Here is a 27,034-nt window from a genome sequence, read left to right as displayed (position 1 = left end):
CCACAGGTTGGGGATCGCTGATCTACAGAGCCCCTGCTCCCTCCCTCCCTTCCTCCCTCCCCGAGAGCCACCCACGCGTTCTGCTCTGGACCTGTTTGCAGTGTTATATTCTGTTACCTCAGTGATAGCTTAATGTTAATGTTATTGATATTGTGAAAAGCTGAGTTCCATGTACTGTTTTCTGTGTTTCTATGTAAACCGTCCTGAGCCACAGGGGAGGGTGGTATATAAATACAATAAATAAATATTTTATTATATTATATTAGATGTGGACCAAGCCAGAAGGGTACCCAGATAATCTGTTTTCAAAATCAATTTTTCTTCAGTGGCCCCTCCCTCAATATGTTTTTCAATAAGTACAATTAAAATTTTTCAAAATTCCTTAATAGTTAAATATATCAGTATAAATTGGCCATAGGCTCTGCAATGTAGCAGAGATCTGGGTCCTAGTATGAAGGTATATACAGCTACACATCTTGATCTTTTTATCTTGTTTCCCCTCTTATAAGGGGTCTTGCTCCTCAGAATAAACCAGAGCTGCAAAAGGTGATGGAAAGACGGAAACGAGACCAAGTTATCAAACAGCAGAAGGAAGAGGAGGCACGAAAGAAGAAATCTGATTTGGAAATAGAGCTACTTAAACGGCAGCAGAAATTGGAACAGGTAATGGGGGGGGGAGTGAAGCCAACAGAATCTTACAGAGAGTGTGACAACAAAATGACATAGAAAGGTGATTTCAGATGAATGATCCAGTCATCATTTTCACAGTGTGCATGTGTACACAGCACCTGGTTATATGGGACTCTAAAAATGTCATGGTCAAGTTCATGAAAGAGGGCCCTCAGTATCCGTGCACTGGAGTTGTGATCCAGGTGGCCCCTGGTTCAACTCTCACTGTGCCACAAACTCATTTGATATTTTTAAGACAATCCGCTTTGGAAATATTTGGATAATAATGTTGCCTACTTCTCAAAGTTGTCAATTACCTCTGTGTCGAACATGGAATTGGTTTCCTTTCACTGCTGGTAATTATGTCCTGATAAGCATTGCTGTGACCTGTTCGTTGTTATTTGACTTGACCACTCTAGTAATCTTTGGAAACCATGGTTTGGATGCTCCTGCCTTTTAAGATTAGGTAGGCAGCATCCTAGGGAGAGGTCCTTCTTGGTCCTGGCACCAAAACTCTGGAACTTTCTCCTGAGGGAAACAAAGGCCATTTCCACACAAGGAATATGTTCCTGGATAGCCTTCGAATGTTGGTGGCTTTTAGTGCCCCTCCATACGATGTCGCATACATCCTGAGGCTGTCCAGTAGCCAGGTTGAGATTTGGCCATTTTTAACTCACAATTTTGGGAATCGGCAAAACTGTTTTTACCACCTTAAATCACTTGTCCCATCTGTGAGCAACCAGTGAGCAACCAGGGATAAGACTGTATGGAGGGGGAAGTTCAGTCTGTGTTGCAAACCTACATTGTCAAAGTTGAAATAAAATCTTTAAAGTGTCCATGGTCTTTTTGGGATTAGGCAGCCAAAACACCCCTTTTCTGTTTTCTAGAGGTGGGGAATGAGCCGGGAAAGAGAGGGAGGGGGTGATCAGGCTGCCTTCTCCTGAGCATACAGGAGTCTGAGCCCTTTGCTTGTAAGCCAGTCATTTACACAAAATGTCTTTGGGGGCTTCAGTTACCTGTCCAGCCTTCTCACAACTGGTTCAGGCGAAAACAGCCCCGTTTCTGTTTTCTGGAGGTGGGGAATGAGGCGGGAAGGGGGGGGGGGTGATCAGGCTGCCTTCTCCCAATCATACAGGGGTCTGAGCTCTCTGGTTTAAAGCCAGCCTTTAGTATAAAATGTCCTTTTGGGCTCCTCAACCAAACGCCCTGCGGAATCCAGAGAGTTCTGACGGGGCCCACAGCTCTTCTAGGAGCTCATTCCACCAGTCATTTGGTTGAGGAGCCCAACCGAAAAGGCCCTGGCCATAGTCGAGGCCAAGCATGTTTCCCGGTGGCCCGGGACCATTTTGTTTCTTTCAGCACTTCCTCAGTGGTCCTTCCTCACTGCCCAGTGTTTTAACTGTTTTAATGTTTTGTATATATTTTAGCTCTGGTTTTAGATCTTAAGGCTGTGAGGGTTTTTTGTTGGTTTTAATGATTCTTAAGAGGTGTTTTATTATGTATATTTTAATGTGTTAGCCACCTTGGTGGCCCTTACGAGGGCAGAAAGGCAGAGTATGGATTTTGTGCAATAATATATTTTTTTGCTGTCTCTTCCTCTTTTGAAAAAATATCTGAATTTTATTTGAAGCTTGAACTTGAAAAACAGAAGATGCAGGAAGAGCAAGAGAATGCACCTGAGTTTGTCAAAGTGAAAGGCAACTTAAGGAGGACCGGTCAAGAATCAGCAGAAGCGCAAGACTCCTGAACCAGCTGATAAGACTCCGAGCTCTTTCCTCTGGGGCTGCCTTGGAGAGGTTTCTTCGTCAAGGTCATCTCACCCAGTTGCTGTAGAGGAAGAGAATTCACACCTGGGTATAAAATGTACTTAATATGAAGTCAGTTTCAGGAATATGTGTGGACTGCAAGTTTAACTGCTACAAATTCGCCAATGGTAATGCAGCAATCAGCAGATGAACAAGCAACTCGTCATCGGTGGAAAGAGCTTTCCAAAGCGGTGACTGGAAAAAAATTGGACTTGTTGCTTTGCTTGTTTATTCCTGATCCAAGGCTAGTGGGGATCTCAGGCTAATGTGTGTAATGTCCCGTCCCCCCTACTTTGTGAAATTCTGCTATGCAGAAAATCAAAGCTTTCTGAAACCACTTCTCTTGCATTTGGCAGGGGACCCCAGTTTGGAAACGGGCACCCCATAGTCTCTAATATTATTCTGAATTCCTCAAGACTTGAAGCTGGATTTGTCTTGCCCATTACTAGTGGGTGGCCTGGGATGGGCCACACTAGCATGACTGTGAGCAAATATGGTCAGCCAGAGGTCGGGGGAAGCTCTTTGTCATGCAGCTGCTACAGGATCTCTTCATTTAGCAGGGTGCAGAACTGTACATTTGATTGCAGACAAATGCCTTGGCTTTGCACCCACCTCCCCCTTGTGAAGCAGCCATACTGCTTTGTCTTCACAAGGTATGGTGCATTTGCTATGCCTGAATTGCATATGCCCTCCTCTGATTCTTTGGCTGGCTTGTTTTCACTGCGATGTAAAGCACTGCGCAATCCATTCTGTGTTCTCTTGAGGGGGATTCTTCAAGGAATTCTTGGCAGTAGCTTGTCCCTTTTGCACCTCACCCCACAACATGGCAGGCTGCTTTTTGAAACCAAGCATTTTCAAAAGCAGGGCATGCATAAGGACTTATACTGTTCATAAAGGGGAATGGGGGCAGGGGGATCACATTGGTGTATTCCCACTCATAAAATAGCCCTTTTAACCATGTTCTTTCTTCTTCCATTTTTCTGTCTTAAAGTAAAGAAGAAAACAAAACAGCAGACAGTGGACAATGTAAAATGCTTAAGTGCCCATCAAGGTTTAAGTAGAGATTGGGGATGTTAAGAGAGTGTTTTAGAAGAACCATCTATCTGCCCCACTGGTGTAAGAAGCTTGATTGTGTGCTGGTTTCTCTGTTTCCCCATTCAGTGGGAATACCTCTGTGTTGCAGTTGCAGAGTTGCAGCTAGTCAAGGAAAATAACAAACAAACCTGCTGAATTGGACTTTATTAAGAACAAACTCTGGCCTGCCTGAGCTTTCTCTGTGTTTTTACCAGCTAACTCTTCCCAACTGTGGAAATCTTGAGTGACCTTTCAGTTTTACAGTTCTTTGTAAGTATCCTCATGGCTCCAGGGAGTAAATTATGCAATCTGGATCTGGGCCTCCTATGTCTCCTCTCCCATCCCCAAGTGTTTGAGGTCTCTTCATCACTACCCGGGAACTGCAAAATGGATTGTGTCCATAGTAGGATCTGTGCAGTCTTAATTTAGTTTTAGCTCAAAAAGTCATAGATGTGAGATGGAAATAAATGTTTTCATTTTTGGTTTCTGGGTACACAAACAGGGTACACACCTCCAAATGGATATAGCTAAGCCTTTCAATATAGGTCATATGATCATTAGAAAAAGGTTTTTTTACACCACTTTTTGCTACCTGCAGGAGTCTCTAAGCAGCTTACAATCGTCTTTCCATCCTTTCCCTGCAACAGACACCCTGTGAAGTAGGTGAGGCTGAGAGAGCTTCGAGAGAACTGTGACTGGCCCAAGGTCACCCACCTGGCTACATGTGGAGGAGTGAGGAATCAAACTCAGTTCTCCAGATTAGAGTCTGCCTCTCTTAACCACGACACTAAACTGCAGTTTAATCACATGAGCAACATTAGAGGAGGGCCTGTTTCTGTTGCTTTGGAACCCTGAGCAATAATGCATCCTTACTTTCTATAGCTACATCCGATTGCAGCATCCCTTTGGTGTGGATACCAGCAGTGGAAACAGTCTTTTTTGTCATTGCTGCAAGCAATGGGAATGGGGGGTGGGTGGGGGGAAACCAATTTTGAGGGTAGTCTAGTGATGCACCATTGACCATAAGCAGTCTTCCTTTTTATACAAAGCGTTCTTTGAGAGTCCAATCCAATCATATTGTAAAACCAAGTTAGGTGGCAATTAAATCTTGTTGGGATTAAATTAATTTATGATTTAAACCCTGACAAACAACTTTATAATAGACATGGATTTAGAAAGCGGCACGCACGCTCAGGGAAGTGAAGGGTGGTTGGCAAAGCCAAGTGTTGGCTTCGCAGTGCAGGCAGCACTCATGACGTGTCAGCTTGTGCTGCTTTTACAAAGCGGACTCTGGAGTATTGTAGCTTCTGTCTTTTCCTCCCACTCTCCTGGCAGGTGGGGACCATTCCTCCTGTGTGTACAGCAACTGCGGTATGCCACTGACCTCCTTCACCTTAGTCTTTCTTTCTGCAGTGCTTAGAAAGATTTGGGATGGTAAGAAACACCAGAATAACTTGCCTTAATGCTTTGTATCAACAGCTATATTTTTCTTATGCTTCTCCTGCATAATTGCCCCTTACATAAGTAGGCACACTTCTGGATTCCAAGCCTACAACAAGTATCTGGCTCAGTAAATTATCTGAGGCTGCTCAGAATCTGGAAATGGAGCCCTCAGCCTGTCTTTCAGTTTGACATTAATACATTTTGCTCCAAAGCATTCTGAACGTAGGAAGAGCAGAGCCCATAAATTTCATGGGCTCTGAATTAGACCTTTAACTGAATATACTAGATGACTGGGTGTGGTCAGGACAGATGTTTTCTATGACACCCTAAAAATTATTTGTAGATACAATACATAGTAGTGTTTTGGTGTGGGGCAGGGGGGTGGGAGTCACATTGCTAACTACTTGTAGAACATAATCATGCATCTGGCCCATCTAAAAGTCTGCTAGACTTCTTTGTGTAGGAATCCAGAATTTTGTGTTGTGTTGATATGTGACAGACAAGTTCCCGATATTTTTTTGGCAAATGATGTAGGACTGTTAAATTCCTTGTTTCCAGTGGCAAAGGACAAGTTTCACAGCTAAGATGGCTGTCGATTCACAATGTTGCCCTTCCGAATCTGCTGAGTATTTCGTTTGAGCTGTCATAGTTGACTTTACTTTACCATTTGTCTCTTCACTGATCAATGCTTTTAAAACCACTTGGCCTTGGCAATTTAAGGTAACAATTAGTATTTCCTCCCAGTTCTTCTTATCAATCTTCTGTTGGTTAGAGTGTGTATAAATATTGAAAAAGGGAGCCTTAATGGGGTTTGTTTTTGTAATTTAATATTTTTTGTATTTGCTCTGGCCTATTTGTTTTTAACTAAAAAGTGTTACAAATATGAAGGTGAAATTCTTAGAACCAAAGTTAACACTTAATAAAAAAAAATCTATGTGCTTGGAATACACAATTGTGTGAACGTATCTCTGCTTTCTTCGGTCTTGTAAAATGGAATTCTCTCCTCTTGCACGACCCAATTTCAGGGCCATGTTGATATATGCTTTCACATTACCTCCCTGGTTCTGCACTTAGAACATGTTGCTGATTGACACATCACCTTTGTAGATGCAGTTTATTCTCACCACTTCCCCTGCAGAGTTTTAAGTCTGACCTGCTACACAGAACAGTATGTGAGTTGAAATCGATGCACATAGAGAAAGAGGGAGCAGGAGCATGCCGGCCTCACCCTCCCACCTATCCATAATTTTTTGGCTCATGAAAATGCAGTGCTCAACATTGTGAGGAAGAATCTTACGCATTTAGACTCTCTGCTCACAAGCTGACAATCACCAGCATCAATGTACTCCTGCACAATTTTTCCTCTACCACACTGATTTTATGTCATGCCTTTCTTCAAGAGAAAAAGAAAAAGAACAGACATCATTGTCTGGATACGAAAGCCATGTAGTGCTCTTTAACAAGACCAGAAAAATCCATAATGGTTTTAAGAGAATTTGCTTGTTTAGAGGTGGTGTGGATCAACACTGCTAACTACAATTGTTTCTGTCTTATCATTTTCCTTTGCAACCAGTGCTTGAAAAAGGCAACCACCAGAACAAAACCCACAGAACAAAACTGGCTATGGGGATTAGCTTTATTTTTCAGCCCATTCAGTTGGGCAACTTCCTTTTCCAAATGTGAAGTACCTGGAGAGTCACCCAATCACGCTTAAATCTCTATCCTGTTGCATCATTTTCCTGCATGAAATGAAACAGAGTGGCCTTAAAATATACAAAGGTTTAACCCTGCTGGGATTCAAATAATGTTCCTCTAAAAAGTAGCCTTTCAGCCAGTTCTGTCCATATCTTATGCACCTGTCCATAATTTAGCTACCTGTAATCATGTTATTTATGAGAATCTCTCTGAGTTATGCATTAAAATCTGTCTTGGCTTATGACCTTTCCCAGTTAGTGGGTTATTATAGGACAAGAACGTTTGATATCAAAGTGGAAATGCAATCCTATGCAGGCTTAAATCCACCTATGAGTTTAGGATTGTACTGTAAAACAATGGGAGTAGGGGAGTCAACTTGAAATCCATCTGGCTATCCCATACTTGGTCAAAAGAAGTTGTTTAGGAGGCAGAAGGGGACTAAAGATCTTGTGACTATACTTTGGTGAGAAATTGTTGACAAATATACATCTCTGCCTCCATGAGGTCTATAATCATGAGAGAGCCAGCCTGGGGTAGTGGTTAGGAGTGCGGACTTCTACTCTGATGAGCCGGGTTTGATTTTTGTGCTCCTCCACATGCAGCCTTCTGGGTGACCTTGGGCTCGCCACAGCACTGATAAAGCTGTTCTGACCGAGCAGTAAGATCAAGGCTTTCTCAGCCTCACCTACTTAACAGGAAGTCTGTTGTGGGGAGAGGAAAGGGAAGGCGATTGTAAGCCACTTTGAGACTCCTGATAGAGAAAAGTGGCATATAAGAACCAACTCTTCATGCCTTAAGAAATGTGCATGATTTTGAAAGCCTGCACAAACTAAGGTTTGAAGGCTACATGTTATTCTGTCCTTATCTGATACACCATATGATGGGTTTCAAAGAACTTCAGAAAAATCTGAACTGTTCAGAGTCTGAGTTCTGTTGTGAATCTCTCAGGGTTACCCATACAACAGTAGCCTCACAATACATGCAGGAAATTATCTCCCCAAGCAGGGGGGAAAATTGCTGAGTAGTACAGCTGGAGTGTTTCCTTGGTTAAATTTTTATATTTAACTGTGGCTGGAAAATTGAATCCCTTGAAGTCACTGTTTAACATTGTGCACTGGGATTCAGAAGAAGGGGACGGGGGGGGGGGGGGTAGGGGAACCCAGTTACTCTTTAAGAACATTTCACCCAGACGTCTTCAAAAGCCCTCCTTTTCTTGAGACTCAAACTTGCTTTGTAAGGAATCCAGGAATGAACTGTGTTGTTCTCCAGTTGCAGCTCAGTGCTTTTTTCTGAGAAGTAATTTTGCTGGGGAGACTGCTTGGTTTCAAAGACCACCTTTTAACTTTCAGCAGTGGTGATTTTCAGACCTGGCAATCTTTGCATAATTTAAGGCTGTCCTGAATTTAGCCCTGCGAGGCTGGTGCTATTCCTGTGGTCTTTACTGACCTTTGGTATCTCATTCAGTTTTCTATCAACATTGAGGTATGAGTCTCTCTCACTCCTGAGGTGAGCTATTCCATGATAATGTGTGGGGATGGCCTTCCTCCCAGCAGTTGGGCATCAGGCATTTCAAACCTGGAGAATGGGCAGTAATCAAGGAGAGGTGATCATGGACACTCTTCCTGCCCATTCCTTGGGTGGCCCTTTTGCCTGTAAAAGCAAGCAGGTTTCCTGTATTGAGAGATGGTTTCCAGCCTTGCAGCGGGGCCTGGAGTTTACCTGGAATTACTATTAATCTCCAGACTAAAGAGAAAAGTTTCCCTGGAGGAAAAGGCGGCTTTGGAGGGTGGACCCTATGGTATGCCATGAATTGGAGATCAAGTTGTATGAGGAAAAGTGGAGCTTGGCCTGTTTAGCCTGGAGAGAAGACGACTAAGAGGTGATTTGATAACAATCTTCGAATCATTGAAGGGCTGTCATATAGCAAGCAGAGTTGTTTGGTGTAGTGGTTAGGAGTGCAGAGTTCTAATCTGGCGAACCGGGTTTAAATCCGCGCTCCCCCACATGCAGCCAGCTGGGTGACTTTGGGTTCACCACAGCAATGATAAAGCTGTTCTGACCAAGCAGTAATATCAGGGCTCTCTCAGCCTCACCTGAGGTGTCTGTTGTGGGGAGAGGAAAGGGAAGGTGAATGTAAGCTGCTTTGAGAATCCTTCGGGTAGAGAAAAGTGGCATATAAGAACCAACTCCTCTTGTTCCTCTTTCTCCTCCCCCCCCCAGAGGGTCGGACCATTGGGCTTGAAATTAATTCAAAAAACTTTTCAGCTAAACATCCAGGAGAAGTTTCTAACAGTTAGAGCAGTACCTCAGTGGAACAATTTCCTCGGGAGGTGGTGGGTTCTCCTTCTTTGGATGTTTTTAAGCAGAGGCTAGATAGTCATCTGACAAAAATGCTGATTTTATGGACTTAGGCAGATTATGAGTGGGAGGGCAGGAAGGAATGTGGCAATATTTGTATCTTGTGGCCCTTCCTTGTATACCCAGAGAATTGTTGATCACCACTGGGATGATAGATGAATTCCCTCCAGGCATTGTGCACGGGGTTAGTCTAGATGACCCTGGAGGTACTTTCCAACTCTGTGATTCTATGATTCATTGCAGAGTAAGAGAAACTGAAGGTCTGCCCCAGACATTGTCCCTAAATCTCTAAGAATTTCCCAGACTGGAGATCTAGGAGAAACACTGTGGTGTAGAGCCTGGAGTGTCACAGTTACAAATAGGGAAGCCCAGATTCAAATCCTCACTCACCCATGAAGCTCACTAAATGACCCTTGGCCAGGCACACACTCTCAGCCCAACCTATATTACAGCTTTGCTGTGAGGATAACATACAAGAAAGGAGTAGTATGTATATCCCTCTCTGAAAGACAAGGGGGAAAATACATTGCTATGGACAGATGTAGCTACTTGGTATCCTGTCTGATCAAAGCTCTGTGGAATAGTACTGGGAACCATTATGAATCTGAGATCAATTCACAGGATAAAGGTAATGGCTGTAGGTTCTCACACCAGGCCCCCAGGCAACAGCTTTGGGCAGCACCATAAAGTGGGTGCTGAGCCACCATGGGGCTGCTGCACGCCATTAAGGTAAAGGTAAAGGTATCCCCTGTGCAAGCACCGAGTCATGTCTGACCCTTGGGGTGACGCCCTCTAGCGTTTTCATGACAGACTCAATACGGGGTGGTTTGCCAGTGCCTTCCCCAGTCATTACCGTTCCCCAGTCATTACCATTGCACGCCATTAGCATAGGACATTATGCTCGTTCCCTCCTGTGCCTGCCTCTCAGCTGGCTGGGGGACAAGCTTTGGGAGGCATGGGTGTCTCCTGCTTGGGGTAAAAAAATATCTTGAACCAGTCCAGGTTGCTCCTCCCCTGTCTGCCCCAGCAGAGTAAGAAGAACTAGGAATATGCGGTGGGGAAATTAAGATTATTTGGGGTTTGGATCAAATCAACCCGAACCGGATTCATCTTAACCAGAATCCCAATTTCGGTACCAGAATTCAAATTCAGTTTGATTCAGGAAAGCATAATTTTTCCTGAATTGGCTGATCCACAGTGAGGCTTCTCTCTGAAGATCAGCTGTTTGTTGGGCTTGGACCATTGCTTCTGTGCTCTTTAATAAGAGTCCAAGTAATTGCAGAATAATAGAATAGGAAAGAGTTATTGAGGCCATCTAGTCCAACCCCCTGCTCAATGCAGGATCAGCCTAAAGCATTCAGGATAAGTATCTGTACAGCCACTGCTTGAAGACTTGAGGGGGAGCTCTCCACCTCCTTAGGCAGTCAGTTCCACTGATGAACTACTATGACTGAACATTTTTGTCCTGACATCTATCCAATATCATTCTCCACATAGTTTGAATCCATTACCAGTGCCAACAGGAATCTTTCCCTGCCTTCTAAGTGACAACTTTTCAAATACTTAAGTACAGCAATCCTGTCCCCTCTCAACCTCCTCTTCTCCAGGCTGAACATTTCCAAGTCTCTCAGCATTTCCTTATAGAGCTTGGGCTCCTGGCCCTAGGTCATTCTCATCACTGTCCTCGGAACCCTCTCAATTTTGCCCACTTTCTTTTGGAAGTGAGTCCACCAGAACTGCACACAGTACTCCAGGTAGGATCTGACCTATGCAGTATCTTGTGATTTTGATGTGATGCCTCTGTTGATACACCGCAAGTATCAACAGTGCTTGTGCTTCAGTTTTTTTTTTTTTTGTGAGACATGTAAAATTTAACTGGTAAAAATGTGGATTGGTGGGGAACCAATTTAATCGGCAGGACTATGAGATAAGGGTACAGTTCTAGTTCTGATAAATTACGTTAAAATGGATTGCAAAACCAATCTAATAATGAGTAATAACTTTTACTAAAGGCTTATCACTTTGCACTCCAAAATGGCACTAATGCTGAATTTTAGCAATATTTAGGAAGGCTTGTCCTTCAGCAGGATAATTAAACATTTGCTCTTGATTTAGAATATATCCTCCTGATACAGGTCTAGATTTCTAAAAACAAGAAGTTGTTTTTAGAAATCCATACTCTGTTCAGGACCTGGCCAATACTAAAGTCAAGTACTTCAGTACCAGAAGCACCCTTCCTTGTTTTACAATAATACTAGCCTCTCGATGGAGCCCCCCTGTTCAGAAGCCATGCATTTTCATTCCTAGCTGCTGTCAGGGTTTTGACCTGTGCTTGTAGATCTTCCAAGGGCATCTAGCAGGCCAGTGCAGGGAACAGAGGGCTGGTTTCAGTGGGCTTCCTCACGCCCTAAAAGCACTCTGCTGTTGAGCCAGTGGGTCACCATCCTCCTCTATGTGTGGCCTTTTGTCTTCGAAAGGCCTTTTCATCTCTTTGTGTGTTCCTTCCCTTGGTTCTGAGACTGCATCATAGGGAAGGTCTGACCCAAACTCTAATTAGCAGTTTGCCCCTATTACCATTCTAATTAGCTGCAGATGTCTGTGGAACCCCAGAGCCTCAAAACTGCTTTAGGACAGGGAGTTTATCTGAGAGCAACAACCAAAGGAATTTTGTTAATGCACAAAAACTGTCTCTTGTTTCACGTATTCTTCCCTGGCAGGAAGAACAAGTTTGGGTCGGAATTCGAGCAATCTTCTGCTTCAAATCCAAAGGCAAGAAAGGAGTGATGGATATTCACCTGCAAAGCCTGGTGTGGTTTTGATGTGAAGGGAATTTTCATCTTGTTCTTCGGGGGTTAGGATCTGTGAAGGGGAGGTAGCAATGAAATGCTTCTGTTGCGAGCCAGTGTGGCATAGTGGTTAAGAGCAGCAGCCTCTAATCTGGAGAACCAGGTTTGATTCCCCACTCCTCCTCCACATGCAGCCAGCTGGGTGACCATGGGCCAGTCACAGTTCTCTCAGGGCTCTCTCACCCCCAGCTACCTCTCACAGTGTCTGTTGTGGGGAGAGGAAGGGAAGAGATGGTAAGCTGCTTTGAGACTCCTTCAGGTAGTGAAAAGTGGTGTATAAAAACAACTCTTATTTTGTGCTTCTTTTGAATTTCATCCCAGTAAAAACAAAATTCTCAGTATTATTCCTTTGCCTTTTAAAAAAAGTTGCACTCTCAGAACAATGAAGGGGTTTTTTTTTAGTATGCCAAGAAGAATATCTCTGCCTCCAAATGCAGTCTATACAAATGTTGATAGGCAAGTCCCCAAAACTGTAAGCAAGTTACTTAAGGGAGGTTATTTGCAAAATGATCGAATGTAAATATATTTCCATAGATTTTTTAATTTACCAATAGCTCCCCCTCCCGTTCCTTGGGCATCCCTTGTACTGAGGTGGCATCAGCTTTGGCAAGAAAAACAGGCTTGCTGATGCCCCCCCACCAACCCCTGCTTTAGCCTACACAGTTGTTAAAATGCAAAATAATAAATCTACAAGAACCAGAAGAAGAAAACCACAACAGCTAAAACTTCCAAGTGTTGGTGTCTCTTTCTAAATATATGACATGCCTGGGTTTGTTTTGCAAATTGAACTTGATGCCTACCAGCAACATCTGACCTTCTGGAGGACAGAACTGCTACCAACCCTCTGCAAGGGAGCTCATCAGGGTCTGTAAGGTCTTTGCATTGCTGCTGCCGGAGGGATGCTGTGATTGAAAGTGATCTTTGGGATGTGGCTTTAAGCAGCCCCACTTCTTCTTCCATAGTAAATTATTTTGAAAGCCATTTCAGTACGGGTGGTTTCTCTTAACTTCATATATGCTGACCTTTTACACAAAACAGAATCCTGATTCTGAGCTGTCTGGCTGCTGCCTGACTGAGATGGTTTGGTAGCTGCCAGGTGCAAGTCACATGCGATGCCTTTCTTACAAAGATTGCTAGACCACAGCACACCTGTTTGGATAGGAACTTTCCCTCAAGCTGCTGGCTGAACTCATCTGCTGCCATTACTATGCTAACGAGATAATTGATCTAACCTGTGGCCACCTCGCCCTGCTCTGCTCCTCACCTGGAGCCCATGTAGTCGTTACTGGCTCTCACAGGGCAATAGCCCTGTTGGTCTGAAGCAGCAGAACACATTTTGAATCTCGCAGCGCCTCAGGGACCAACAAAGTTTTGTTCAAGGTATGAGCTTTTGTGTGCATGCATGCTTCCTCGGATACAATGTCATGAGACATTAATCCATTCATATTTGCAGGCAAAGTATGAGAGTAAATTAACATATGGCATAATGAAAATGGTGAACATATTCTAGCGATAAGTAGGAAAAACCAGCAATTTGAATGTGTTTGTATTCACTTGAGATTGAATTGCATGGGAAACACTTGAATCCAATAAAGATGTCTGCATAGGAGAACAATGAGCAAATATATAATCAATTGCTGACAGGAGGTAGCTGAGACTTTGCCTCTGGCAGTGTCCTGCTTCTTTGGAGGGAAAAAGACCAGCCATGCTATCTTGGAGAGGTGGGAGGTGGGTGTATCATGAGAGACTACTTTGAGGGCCTTTCTTCATATGGCAGTTGTGGCTGTTCACAGACTTCCCTCAGTTAAGGAGATGCTGGAAGAGTATGATAAGAAGAAGAAATGTTGGTTTTTATACCCCACTTTTCACTGCCCAAGTCTCAAAGCAGCATACTGCTTCCTACAGCAGGCCCCTTGTGAAGTAGGTGAGGCTGAGAGAGCTCTGACAGGACTGCTTGGTCAGAACAGCACTACGTGGAAGAGCAGGGAATTAAGCCTGGCTCGCCAGATTAGAAGCTGCTGCTCTTAACCACTACACCACACTGGCTTTCTATAAGGCATTGTAAGAACTGGACTCCAATACTCCTCATGGGTAGAGGAGCTAAGTTGACTTGCAGGGAAGAGCCTAAGGTGGGAACCAGCATCACCTGGAGAGAAACTCCTTGTATAAGGTTGCAGAGAGGCTGCAGCCAGTGTAGGTTCAACTTGTCTGCAGCCTTGCTCACCACCACCACCACCAGTTCCCTGACCGGTGTTGTATCTATTCTTGTTAACTGACCTTCGGATTGGTTTTGACACTGGTTTGGAATACGTATCCTGACCTTGGACTGCACTCTGGCTTTTCTCTTTGATTGTGTGATTGGACTGTGACCTGTAATCCTCTGCTGTCAGACCCTGTGTTTACTTGGCTCCCTTCTGGTGACCGGGACAATGGAATAAGCAGCTTCCATTGTGGGCAGGAAATCTTAACATTTGAGGTTGAATATTTTGGTGTATTCTAAATGGGTCCCTCAAACATCCCTTTCATTTTTAATGAACCATAAATCACTGCAGCTAGTCAAACTATGTCTAGAGAAATTATTATTCCCCAAGTGATATATAATAAGGGACATTTCCAAAATTAGATACATCTTTCACCTTAAATTACTCGACAGTAACCTTCTTAGATCTAGTCAGCTATGATACTTGAAAATATGTGTGGGGATGAGAGGGAAGACTGGTCTTAATTGACAGGAATGGAAAAACCTAGTTACAGAGATAAAAGAGGAATTTGCAGACACATTTTCCTCAGGTTTGTATAATCAGAGATGCCAACTTGTGTTATTTTCAAGCAGATCACAATTTGTCTCCCTTTGAAGAGACTCCCGACCACACTGCAGTTCAGAGATGTTTCAGTTCCACCTTGCACACGTTTGCTAAGGAAGCTGCTGGAAGCTGAATCTTAAAACTTATTATTGGCATATAGAAGCATTTATCATATGGTACAGTGTAGCCAGGAGATCCTAAGAAATTGGAGGTCGTTTGCCATTGCCTGCCTCCATCAGGCTGAGAGAGTCATGTAATTGCCCCAAGGTCATCCAACAAGCTTCATGGCATTGAGTGGGGATTTGAACCTGGATCTCCCAGATCCTTGAACCACTGCTCCATGCTGGCTCTCCAGCATATAGAATATTCTTTCAGCACAGAGGTTTTGAACATGTTCCAAGCAAAAGAACACACCTACACTATGCACCACCTGTAGGCATTGCCCTAATGGCCAGATTTAAAGCACTTTGAAGCCTTAGATCAGGACTTGTGGAGCCCAAGCACCTCTAGAATTGTTTATTTCTTTATTTAGGATATTTCTATGTCATCTTTTCAGAGTCTTGCTCAAGGTGGCTTGCATGGCTCAGTGGTTAACAATGGCAGACTCTAATCAGGAGAATTCCCTACTCCTCCACACGGGCCAGTCACAGTTCACTTAGAACTCTCTTAGCCTCACCCACCTCATCAGGGGCCTGGTGTGGGAAGAGGAGGGGAATGGCACTATAAGCTGCTTTGAGACTCCTTAAGGTAGAGAACAGCAGAGTATTAAAATACCTACTCCAATTTAAATCACGACATAACATTAAAAGCAAGCCATTAGCCATGTGTAAAGCAGAAGCAGACCATTAAAAAAAAGCTGGTAAGATAAAAACCTCTAACTAAAAGCCTGAATTATAAAGATGTGTTTTAAAAGAAACTAAAGTAGGTGCCAGGCAAGCCTCAAGGGAAAGAGTCTTGCACAAGTAAGGTGCCACCACCATCCCCCCCCCTCTCTTAGTGCGCAGTTTTAACCCCTCACTCACTGTTACTTCAGCACCCCTGTGTAGTGCTGTCCATCACAGCACCCTTATTGATGGTTTAGAAAAATGAAATGTCACTGTGGCAACAGCAGCCTTGTGTTTTATGTGAGCCACAGAGCCTGATAAGTTTGGAGTCTGCTGATCCTTCAGGCAGAGTTTGACCTTTGGGTTGATTGATTGAGATTTTTCTCGCTGTATGTATCACCATGGTAACAAAACTTCTGCCATAATATGCAAGAAATCTTTTTAAAAAACCTTTCTATTTCTCTCGTCTGTTCACACAGATATTGGGCACAATTGAGGGTGCAGATGTTCATACCTAATTCCTGTGTGTTTCAGTGAGATGGAAAGTTAGACAGTCCTACGTGCATTCTTGTGCTGCTAGTTGTAGGGCATATGATTTTTTTCCCCTTTTGTTGTTTGACTCATGTTCTGTGCCTCCAGGGGACACAAGGAGAGTGAGATATCCTGACCTAGGCATATGAGGCTTGATATGAATAGAAGGAGCCCCTGTCAAAGCACTACAGTATTTTGTCTCACTGGAAGCTATTTAGCTTGAACATCTCCAGTATCCCTTGCCCCACAGATTCTTGCTTTCTCCTCCTTTGCTCGTCAGTGTGCCTGCAGTACACACCCACACCCACACGGTACACACCCACACAAATCCATTTGCACAATCCCATCACAAAAACCATACAGTTTTGATTGCCTGTCTAAAGTTCTGCAGTGAGGAAATAATGCCCCTAACTTGGGCCACTAGGGCTGCCAACTCTGACTTGGAAATTCCTAGGTTGGTATATGGGGATGGCAGAGTTTGGGGAAGGGAGGGAGCTCAGCTCACTCAGGCAATCTAATATAAAGTTACCAACTCTGGGCTTGTGCATGTAGCTGAGGAAGGGTAGATTTTGGGGGGAGGGCCTCAGGGTCATGCTCCTGCCTGCAAAGCAACTATTTGCTCCAAAGGAACTGATCTCTGTTGTTGGGAGATTGGTTGTAATTTCAAATCTCCAATCCCCACTTGGAGGTTGGCAACCCTAGATCCAAATGACATTCTGTGACCTACATAAATGATGCAACTTGAGATTTCTGCACACTGTTTCATATTTTGCACAATTTATTCTGATTGTGCAATTCATAGGAGAGGCAAGGACTATGAAGCCATCTAAGCCCCTGAAAAACCTTTTGCAGATCCTCTTTTCTTTTCAGCTTCTGAGACCCTTTGCTGCCATGAGGACTAGAAACATGATTTTATTTTAGAAAATGATAACTGAACTTGTCAAGAAGTACAATTCTGCATCCACTAACACATTTTGTGATTTCTCTGCATTCCCTGGGAATCCATCCCAGTGACCCAAATGGGGCTTGTTTCCCACACTGAAGGAACTGGGGGAGGGGGTTTGTTTTTGAGCTAGAGAATACTGTGCTCAGCTGCCCACCTGCAGACAATCGAAGGACCGGGGTTCAAGATGCCTATTCATCAGTGGGAAGATATAGAAATTACAGAGCCTTGCATGCCGAGTGCATGACTCATCCATTAATTAGATGAACTGCAGGGACAGTGAGAAAATTTCATTACACCGCATACATCTCCATATGTAGGTCAAGCACGATCATCAGACCATGAGATTTAACAGCTTGAGAGCATATTTCAATTAATAATGTAAACACGCTTGCCCTAATTGATAATCAGTCATAGACAAACAAAATGCCGCCAGGACACAGTGTTGAGAGCCTTGCTTTGTTGTCTAATCTCAGCATAGATGCTGATGCTTCATCTTTCAGCTAAGGCTTTGAACTTTCAGGTTTTATTCCAAAGTGATACTTCAGGTTAAATGCTAGGTTCCAATCTGTTCTGCATGCTTTGCATTTTCCACACAGGGCTTTACACTTTGCCTGGTGTAATGAAATTTAATGGAGTTCCACAGGAGACACTGAACTGGGTACCACTTGTCGCAGTCAGCCAAAGGACTTGTTTGCTGTATAGAACAACCCTTTCTGGAAAAAGCAGAGAGGAATGAAGTGCAAAGAGCATGAAGGAGCATTGCCAACTCTGAGCTGGGAAAGTCTTGGAGATTTGGGAGTCGAAGTTGGAGAGGCAGGGATCTCAGTGGGGTATAATGCCAACGAGTTCACCTTCCAAAGCTGCCATTTTCTCCAGGGGGGCTGATCTCCATTGTTTGGAATCAGTTATAATTCTGGGAAGTCTCCAGAGCCCATCTGAAGGTTGGCAGACCTTCGGGTGAAGTCCTACTTTATTTCCTTGTAATTAAAACATATCTTCCACAGAATAAATAGTCTAGTTTTAGTCTCTTGTACAGAAATCAACTTTACTTGCCCATTTGCAACCTTTATTCTAAAAGTGAGTGCAAGCAGCCCCTTCTGCTGGTACAACCTTTCTGCATCTCATCTGGCTGGTTTCCTGAGGCCTCAGAGACAGGGATGTAGAACCAGGGGTTGCCAAAGATGCAAGAGGAAGAAACCAGTGGCCAAAAGCTTCCTGGTGGAATCAGAACCAACAAGCCCCACAGAACCAACATCACACCAAAGAAACCAAGCCAGATCAATGTGGCAAGCATGGCACATCCAATGTCAAAACAAAGAATCCATGGCAAACCAATGGAAGTAAGGGAAAGGATTCCAGCATCAAATAACCAATGTCAAACCACAGAAGTCAAGCAGAACTAGGGCAACAGAACCAATGTCAAACAAGAATCCTAACAGAACCAACCTGACAAGTTCCCCTCCCAATCTGCCTACGATACGTGCCCCCTTTCCCCTACCCCTTGTTGCCAGGGAAACCTGCAGAAAGCAAAATACACCCACTCAAAACCTGGTGTTGAAGAGGAAGAGTTGGTTCTTATATGCCACTTTTCTCTAACTGAAGGAGTCTCAAAGCGGCTTACGTTTGCCTTCCCTTTCCTGGGCATATCTTATTCATATACATCATCTTGAAGTTACAAACCACATACTGCATTATCCCTGTAGTTAGCTTATTCTGTCTGAAAATCACTTTTTTCTTTTAATCTTAGATCTTATTTTTATTTATTTATGTTATATATATACCACTCTCTTCGGAGGCTCAGGGTGGTTCTTATGTTCAATATGGACTAATATTGGCCTCCATTTTTTTCTGAATCCCAATGTAAATTTGTCATGTAGCATAAGTTTCATCATTGTCCCATATTCCATCAAATTTATAGAATAATAGAATCATATAGTTGGAAGGGGCCATACAGGCCATCTAATCCAACCCCCTGCTCAATGCAGGATCAGCCCTAAGCATCCTAAAGCATCCAAGAAAAGTGTGTATCCAACCTTTGCTTGAAGACTGCCAGTGAAGGGGAGCTCACCACCTCCTTAGGCAGCCTATTCCACTGCTGAATTACTCTCACTGTGAAATTTTTTCCCCTGATATCTAGCCTATATCGTTGTACTTGAAGTTTAAACCCATTACTGCGTGTCCTCTCCTCTGCAGCCAACAGAAACAGCATCCTGCCCTCCTCCAAGTGACAACCTTTCAAATACTTAAAGAGGGCTATCATGTCCCCTCTCAACCTCCTTTTCTCAAGGCTGAACATTCCCAAGTCCCTCAACCTATCTTCATAGGGCTTGGTCCCTTGGCCCCAGAGCATCTTCGTCACTCTCCTCTGTACCCTTTCAATTTTATCTACGTCCTTCTTGAAGTGAGGCCTCCAGAACTGCACACAGTACTCCAGGTGTGGTCTGACCAGTGCCGTATACAATGGGACTATGACATCTTGTGATTTTGATGTGATGCCCCTGTTGATGCAGCCCAAAATGGCATTCACCTTTTTAACCGCTGCATCACACTGCCTGCTCATGTTTAGTTTACAATCCACAAGTACCCCAAGGTCTCGTTCACACACAGTGTTACCTAGAAGTGTATCCCCCATCCAGTAGGCATGCTTTTCATTTTTCTGACCCAGATGCAGAACTTTACACTTATCTTTATTAATTGCATCTTGTTCTCATTTGCCCATTTTTCCATTGTGTTCAGATCTCGTTGAACTCTGTCTCTATCTTCCGAAGTATTTGCCAGTCCTCCCAATTTGGTGTCATCTGCAAACTTGATGAGTAGTCCCTCCACCCCCTCATCTAGATCATTAATAAATATGTTAAAAAGTACCGGGCCGAGCACCAAACCCTGAGGTACCCTGCTACTCACCTCTCTCCAGTCTGATGAAACACCATTGACAACAACTCTTTGAGTGCGGTTCTCTAACCAATTCCCTATCCACCTAACGATCTGAAAATCCAGATTGCAGTCCTTCAACTTATCCATCAGAACATCATGGGGAACCTTGTCAAAAGCTTTACTAAAATCCAAGTAAATGACATCAACCAAATTTCCCCGATCCAGCAAACCTGTTACTTGGTCAAAAAAGGAAACCAGGTTGGTCTGGCAGGACCTGTTGGAGACAAATCCATGCTTTCCTTGGATCACCAAATTGTCCTCCAGATGTTTGCAGATCGCTCCCTTTAATATCTGCTCCATTATCTTCCCCACAACAGAGGTCAGACTCACTGGTCTGCAGTTTCCCGGGTCATCCTTCCTCCCTTTTTTGAAGATTGGAATAACGTTTGCTCTCTTCCAGTACTCTGGGACATCTCCAGTCCTTAAAGAGGTCCCGAAGATGATGGACAAGGGCTGTACAAGTTCTCTGGAAAGTTCTTTGAGCACTTTATTTATTTGTTTGTTTGTTTGTATTTTAATTTATATGCCACCACTCACGGGAGTACCGTCTCATGGCGGTTTACAATAAAACAGTATAATTACAATCTAAAAGCCGCTAAAACCCCCATACACCAAGCAGACAGATGGCATCATGATCTGAGTCTTTATTTAACCAATCTGTACTATCTGGTGATTATTCTTTTTTCCAACTTGATGCATAAACCTTTCTAGCAGCTGCTACCTTATATTTTACAAGCTCATACCTTTTAATATTATTTGGTACCATATTTAAGAACATACACTTTGGATCCAACACAAATTTAACTTTCTGCCCTATCACTGTCAAACTGCATGGATTGTTGTATTTTTTCTGTATCTGATTTCTCCCAGTTCCCTGGCTCTCCAGCCCTTGCTTTCCAGCCAGGTTTGCCAGCGGTGGATTGGGGGACTGCCTACAGAGTAGGGGGTGGAGCCTTGAGAGGACATGGAGGGAGGGCGGGGAGGGAGGGAGCCCAGTAGGTTATAATGCCACAAAGCCCACCCTCAAAAAGAAATCATTTTCTCCAGTAGAGCTAATCTCTGAAAATCAGTTTTAATGCTAGGAGAACTCCAGCTCTCACCTGTAGGTTGGCAACCTAATCTAATTGCTTTTAGGAAAGTGAGTGCATGCTGAATTTTCATGGCAGGGATAAGCCCATCCATATTCAGTAAAGCACTTTGTGCCAGTGTTCCATTGGAAGTACTGATTAAGCAATTAACTTTGAAGCTTCTTAACAAAGCCAGGGAGGCAGAATGCTAAGTAGGAAGATAATCATTTTTTTAGGGGTCTTTGCAACCAAGACTTTAGTTCAAAAAAACTTGCTGCACATGACCTTTCCCTGCATGACTTTACAGAAAGGCACTTCAAAGTACAGGCACCACATTCTAAACATGGCATTGAAATTGAAAGTTAATTTAGGTTGGCTGCATTTTCTCATTATTATTTCTCCTTTGATGTAAGGCATTACTGCAATTAGGTTAATTCATAGACACAGGGCATTTATTCTGTATCAGACCCAATCATTTAACAGTGAAAATGCACTTTCCCTCTGTGTGTGCGAGTGCTGTTTAAATGTGCGAAGCCAATAATAAATAATGAGAGTTGTATAGCCAAAACTAGAGGCTAGGGCGGTAGCATATACAGGATATGGCAACTGGGGCACGTGACCTAGGGACCATTTGAGAGGGGCACAGGAGGACTTCCTCAGCTGTGTCCCTTGGTGGCGGGTGGGTTGGCTGCTAGAGAAGACACACATGCTGGGAGGGTGGCCAGCCAAAGAGACTTGTGGGGTGAGCCAGATGCATGGGGTGGGCTGGAGGAGACACAGAGGGCAGGCAGGTTGGTGGGGTAGATGCATGAGGATGGCTGGAATAGACACATGGGGGGGAGTGGAAGACACACTCATGGCAGGTGGGCTGGTGGAGGAGATGTACAGGGTGAGGTAGAAGAGACACATGGAGGATAAGTGTGGGGCAGGTTGGCCTGGCCAGTGAAGGAGACGTGGGGTGGGCTGGCTGGCAGAGGAGATGTGTGGGATGAGTGGTCCATTAGAGGGAGACACAGCCTGCTCGCACCCCTGCCTGCACCCCTGCATCATCATGCCCTGCACCCACATCACCAAGTCCTGCCCACCCCTTGCCCCAGGCACCAAATAGGCTAGGTACACCCCTGGGCTGTCAAGCGCCAACAAAACTCACAAACAAACTTCTATAGTAAGAAAGCTTTAATTGGAATTAGATCTGGTCACTATAACATTCCAAGTCAAGACTGTTTGATACTAGGACAGCAAGCAGTTATCAATACAATTCTCCTGCCCAAACCCAAGCGTTCCCAAGGGAGGGGGGGACCCCCTCACCCAGGTGCCATCCCAGGCTTCCTGCTAAGGTGTTGCAGTTAGCACAGCCTTGGTCAGGCAGGCTGCTGATAAGATGTTTACAGGAACTGGGCAACATTGTTTCACAGCGGGGAGACTATGCAGTGTGAAAATGCAAGGATCAAAGAAAGGGGGAATCAAAGGAAAACCACAGGCATGGTTACATGGGAACATTTCTCAAAAGGGACACCATCTCAAGATGGAGTCACTTAGGTTCACTGAGAGTCAAGCATGGCAGAGAGCAGGGACTGATCCTGACATGGGCTAGGGATGCCAGTCCCCCAGGTAGTAGCTAGGGTTCCTCTGGCATTATAGCTTATCTCCAGGCTGGAGGGATCAGTTCCTCTGGAGAAAATGGCTGCATTGGAGGGTGGTTGCTGTAGCATTATACACCACTGATGTCCCCCCTCCCACTCCAAATCCCCACTCTCAGCCACTAAGGCAGGCTTTGTGCTATGTCTGCAGTTCTGCCGAGGCCCAAGCGTGAAGTCGGAGGCAGGATTGCAATCCCGCACTGTAATCAGCCAATGCATGGCTAGATCCCAAATGCCGGATCTAGCCAATTTAAAGTGAAACTGACCAATTGCTTGCACCAGTGGGAAGATCTATTGTGCTGTTTTGTATACAAGTTGGGGGGTTTCGTGGGGTTTTCCTAGTTCAGATTCAGTTCAGTTTTGCTTCTCTGTACCAGGGGTAGTCAAACTGCAGCCCTCCAGATGTCCATGTACTACAATTCCCATGAGAATTGTAGTCCATGGACATCTGGAGGGCCGAAGTTTGACTACCCCTGCTCTGTACCATCATGCTGGGGTCATAGTAAAGAGCTGAAATGAACTCCCAGTGTCCTGGCTTTTGAGCCCATGGACCTAACACCTTGATACCTCTTCTTCAGTTTTTGGAGCTAGAATTAGCTCATTAGTCAGGCTGAGGACTTGTCCCTTTTATGCTAGCTGCTTAGAACTTTCTCCAGACACACTTGGCCCTCTGAAGAGCCTCAAGAAATTCAAAATCTCATCCGAATTCTGTGACTACACAAGATCCCTGCTCCTGACCTAATTCTACCAGACTTGATTAGATGGAATGCTGATTGGTGAATTCTGATCCTTACTTCTTTATTTAAAACCATTGATAGAACAGGCAGAATGGCTGGGGGTTCACGATACGTGTTCCTATATATAAGAAAGGAAACAGAGGATTCCACTAATTATAGACCAATTAGTTTGCACATTATAATTAGTAAACTCTATTCTAAACATCTACAATGGAAATTAAAATATTGGATGGAGTAGGAGGGATATCTAGCACAGGAGCAAGCAGGCTTCAGAGAGGGTTGATCCTGTTTGGGCAAAAGTGTCATTTTTAGATCATTTTATCTCCAAACACTTTGATCTCCCTGTACTGAACCTTTATAGATCTGAAATCAGCTTTCGATTCCATCTCTAGAACCATTTTGTGGAAGAAGTGAGAAACAACCACAATAAATAGGTGACCTTTATTCTTAATATGAGCCCTACACAAAAATACTTTTATAAGGGTCCAATGTAATTCACAGGGCCATCTAACTAAATTGGTGAGAACAGAAAGGAGAGTTAAACAGGGCTGCATTTTAATACCCCTTCTATTTAATATCTGTATAAATTTGAATTGCATCCTCCAAAGCTTGCAGAAAAACCCATTTTGATCTTGCTTTATGCAGATCTTGCTCACTTGTACTCCAACAGGGATTAAGAGAGCTTTACAGTTTCTTCCTCCATACTGCCAGGAAAACTGCTTGAAAATAAATCATGCCAAGACCAAAGTAACAGCATTTGCCAACAGGCTTAAAATACATAGCTGGTTTATTGATTTTGTCCCCTTAGGGCAGGTTCGATAACTGGGTGTTATATTTCAGTCGATGTCATTTCTGTGTGATGACAACATGTGCGGAGCTCCTGAGCACATCCCCAAATCCCCTCACCATCAGCCCATTTCCAATCGGCAACCCTTGGTCCAGAGCATCTTCATTTATTATTGTATCCTTCCTCATAGTTTATTTTACCAACATGTAGGAGATCCTGTTCAAGTGATCACGTGACAGTGAAAAAGTGTCACAGTCTGAAACGCCCAAGTCCTGTCCAGTAAAAAAAGTAGCTGTGAAGGTGGAGTTCCTGAGTATCAACAGGAAGCTCACAATGATGGCCTGCTGGTGCAAGAAGTCACAGCCTAAAGCTGGCAATTTGGGGTACATTCAAGATGATGAGCCATGGGAAGGAAGGGCAAGAAGGGCCCTAGGAAATTTCCAATATGCAGTTAGCACCAGGAGAGCAGACAAAACTGGTAATTTGGTAAATGGCACTACTGTTTCAATTACAGTAATTATGTGTACATTTGCATCTATGAATAAATTTTAGCATGTGCTATTTTTGTGCAAATGTTGCCCTCTTTTGGCCTCTCTCTTCAGGGCTCTTTTCTGCCCATCTATAGCTAGCAACTGTAGTATTTGATTATTAATGAACTATGTAGAATCATTTGTAAAATTCAGGGTCAAGTGGAATCGGAACCCTTCCTCATGATAACAAGAAAATAGATTCAGGTGGGTAGCCATGTTGGTCTGCAGCAACAGGATAAAGTTTGAGTCCAGTGGCATCTTTAAGACCAACCAAGCTGAATTCTGGGTATAAGCTTTTATGTGCCTGCACACTTTTTCATGCCTCAAATTTTGTTTTCATGGTAACCAAATTAGTGATTACAGGACCTCCCCCCCCCCCCCAAAAAAGTTAGCGAGCCAGTCTGGTGTACTGGTCAAAACTAGGATCTGTGATATCCAGAGTAAAATCCCGACTTGCTGGGAGACTTTGGGCCAATTGTACACTTTCGGACTAATTTACCTCAGAGGGTTGTTGTGAGGTTTACATGAAGGAGAGAAGAATGGTGTAATCTACTTTGGATCCCCACTGGGCAGAAACCTAGGCAAATAAATAAACAAAACTACGAGTTGTTCAGAATTAGCATTCACTTTTATAGGGTGGGCAGGAGCTATTGCTATGTAGCCAGCTCCCCAGGAGGCTCATTGTTTCCCTGGGTGCAATGGGCTTTACTTCTAGTTTACCATAGGTATATGTGTCAATGATACCCCACCTTCCACCCCTAAAAGCTTTGGAAACAGTATTTAGAAAATTGTCAGAGCAGTTTTGTAAATTATGCCCAACATTTAAAACAGAAACAGAGGAACTCTCTGCATATTTAAAAGCAGGTTTCAATTAGGCAGGGCCTGCAAATGGGAGCTCTTCCCCCAGGCATTTGGTTGAGACCAGGAGTAACCAACAACATTTGCAGGGCCCCTGCTCCCTCCCTCCCTCCCAGAACTCCATCAATGTGTTCTGCTCCTGGACCTGATGCACTGTTACCATTGTTACATTTATCAGTTAATAGTATTAATGGTGTCGTTATCTATATGTTATGGGTTGTTTCTTGTATTGTTTTCTATGTTTTATGTAAACTGCCCTGAGCCTCTGGGGAGGGCGGTATATAAATATAATACATAAATAAAATAAATAGAATGTCAGGGGAACGATTTGGAGCTCTTTTCTCACTGGTTTTAAGTTTATATGGAGACATTTTATGGGACTGGAGAGTAATTTCATAATGCTGCAATCGGGGACAGACATAATTTTGCCTCTTTTATAGTGGCTCCCAATCCAAATCAACTTCTAGATCAGGTCAGTTGTTGACTGGAGGTACTCCTGATGGGACATTGCCATCAGGAATCTCCTTAGCTGAAGATTCACAGAAACATTGGATTGCTACAATATAATGTGGCAAAGCCTGATAAATTTAAAAATGTTTATGGAAGCATGGCTTAGCCTAGGTAGTCTGTTTTAAAGAGCTGCACTTTGATCCTTTCCCATGGCCTGTACATTCACGTCCCTTCCACCTCCAGTAAACAGGTGTTTGTGTTGTTTCAAACCCCTGCAGAACCTGTTTGAGTGCAGGTGACACTGGAACTAAATATCTGTGGGTATCCACCATGTTGAGCAAAGCCTAGCAATGTTGTCTGTCCGCTTTTGAGGTGGGCGAGTCCCTCGTTAAGAGCCCAACTCCCCTGTCTGTTGTTTGGCCCGTGTTCTGGGAAATGTTTCCCTGCGCCTTCAGTCCGGGACGAAAGCTTTGTGTACGGTTCCGGTAGGATGGAGTAGCAGAGGTGAATGTTGCTGTGGTTGGCAGCAAGCCTCTCCAAGAAACAACTGAGGATGATTTGAGCTGTATGCTCTTTAGGGAAATGACCACCATCCCTGTTTCTTGGACTAAGGGGAAGGAATGACCCCAGTGTCAAAATGGAGGGAAGGAGAGAAAAACAAGCCAAGGCGAGGTGTGTCTGTGATAATTTGTGGCTGTCCTCCTTTTCTGTGGGTAACATCAGTGCAAAGATGCTTATCTGTTAGGACCAGGTCAGCATGGTAGTGCCAGATAAAATATTTATTTATTGTATAGCATCTGTGTAGTGTAGCCCGGAGATCTAAGGATTGTCAGGCAGTCAGGCAAGATGCATTCAGAGGTGGTTTGCCACCATCTGACTCTGCATCATGGCCCCCTAGTGTTCCTTGGAGGAATTTCATCCAAATCCTTGGATAAGCATTCCCATATTTAAATACATATTGTTTAAATTTTGTGCATTTTGTCCTTGATAACAGCATGATTGTGGCTTTCTGCATGAGAGGGGTAGCTACTTCCTT

The 27,034-nt window shown here is 43.9% G+C and overlaps 2 protein-coding genes across 3 annotated transcripts in view; both read left to right on the top strand.

The window, feature by feature from the left end:
* Positions 1–5,943, top strand: part of FAM107B (family with sequence similarity 107 member B) — a 44,248-nt gene extending 38,305 nt beyond the window's left edge. For both annotated transcript variants that reach the window (XM_077337985.1, XM_077337986.1), the window contains exons 3-4: positions 510–663; positions 2,300–5,943. In XM_077337985.1, coding sequence (XP_077194100.1) covers positions 510–663; positions 2,300–2,416 — 271 coding nt within the window. In that variant the 3' untranslated portion in view covers positions 2,417–5,943. The remainder of the gene's footprint in view (positions 1–509; positions 664–2,299) is intronic.
* A 3,864-nt stretch (positions 5,944–9,807) lies between these two features.
* FRMD4A (FERM domain containing 4A) overlaps positions 9,808–27,034 on the top strand; it is a 406,427-nt gene continuing 389,200 nt past the window's right edge. Inside the window, exon 1 of the mRNA XM_077337977.1 lies at positions 9,808–13,270. The gene's annotated coding sequence lies outside the window, so the exon portion shown is untranslated. The remainder of the gene's footprint in view (positions 13,271–27,034) is intronic.

This window comes from Paroedura picta, chromosome 5 (assembly GCF_049243985.1).
Source record: "Paroedura picta isolate Pp20150507F chromosome 5, Ppicta_v3.0, whole genome shotgun sequence".
NCBI lineage: Eukaryota > Metazoa > Chordata > Lepidosauria > Squamata > Gekkonidae > Paroedura > Paroedura picta.
The sequence above is the reverse complement of the archived record's forward strand: the minus strand, read 5'-3'. Positions and strand labels throughout refer to the sequence as shown.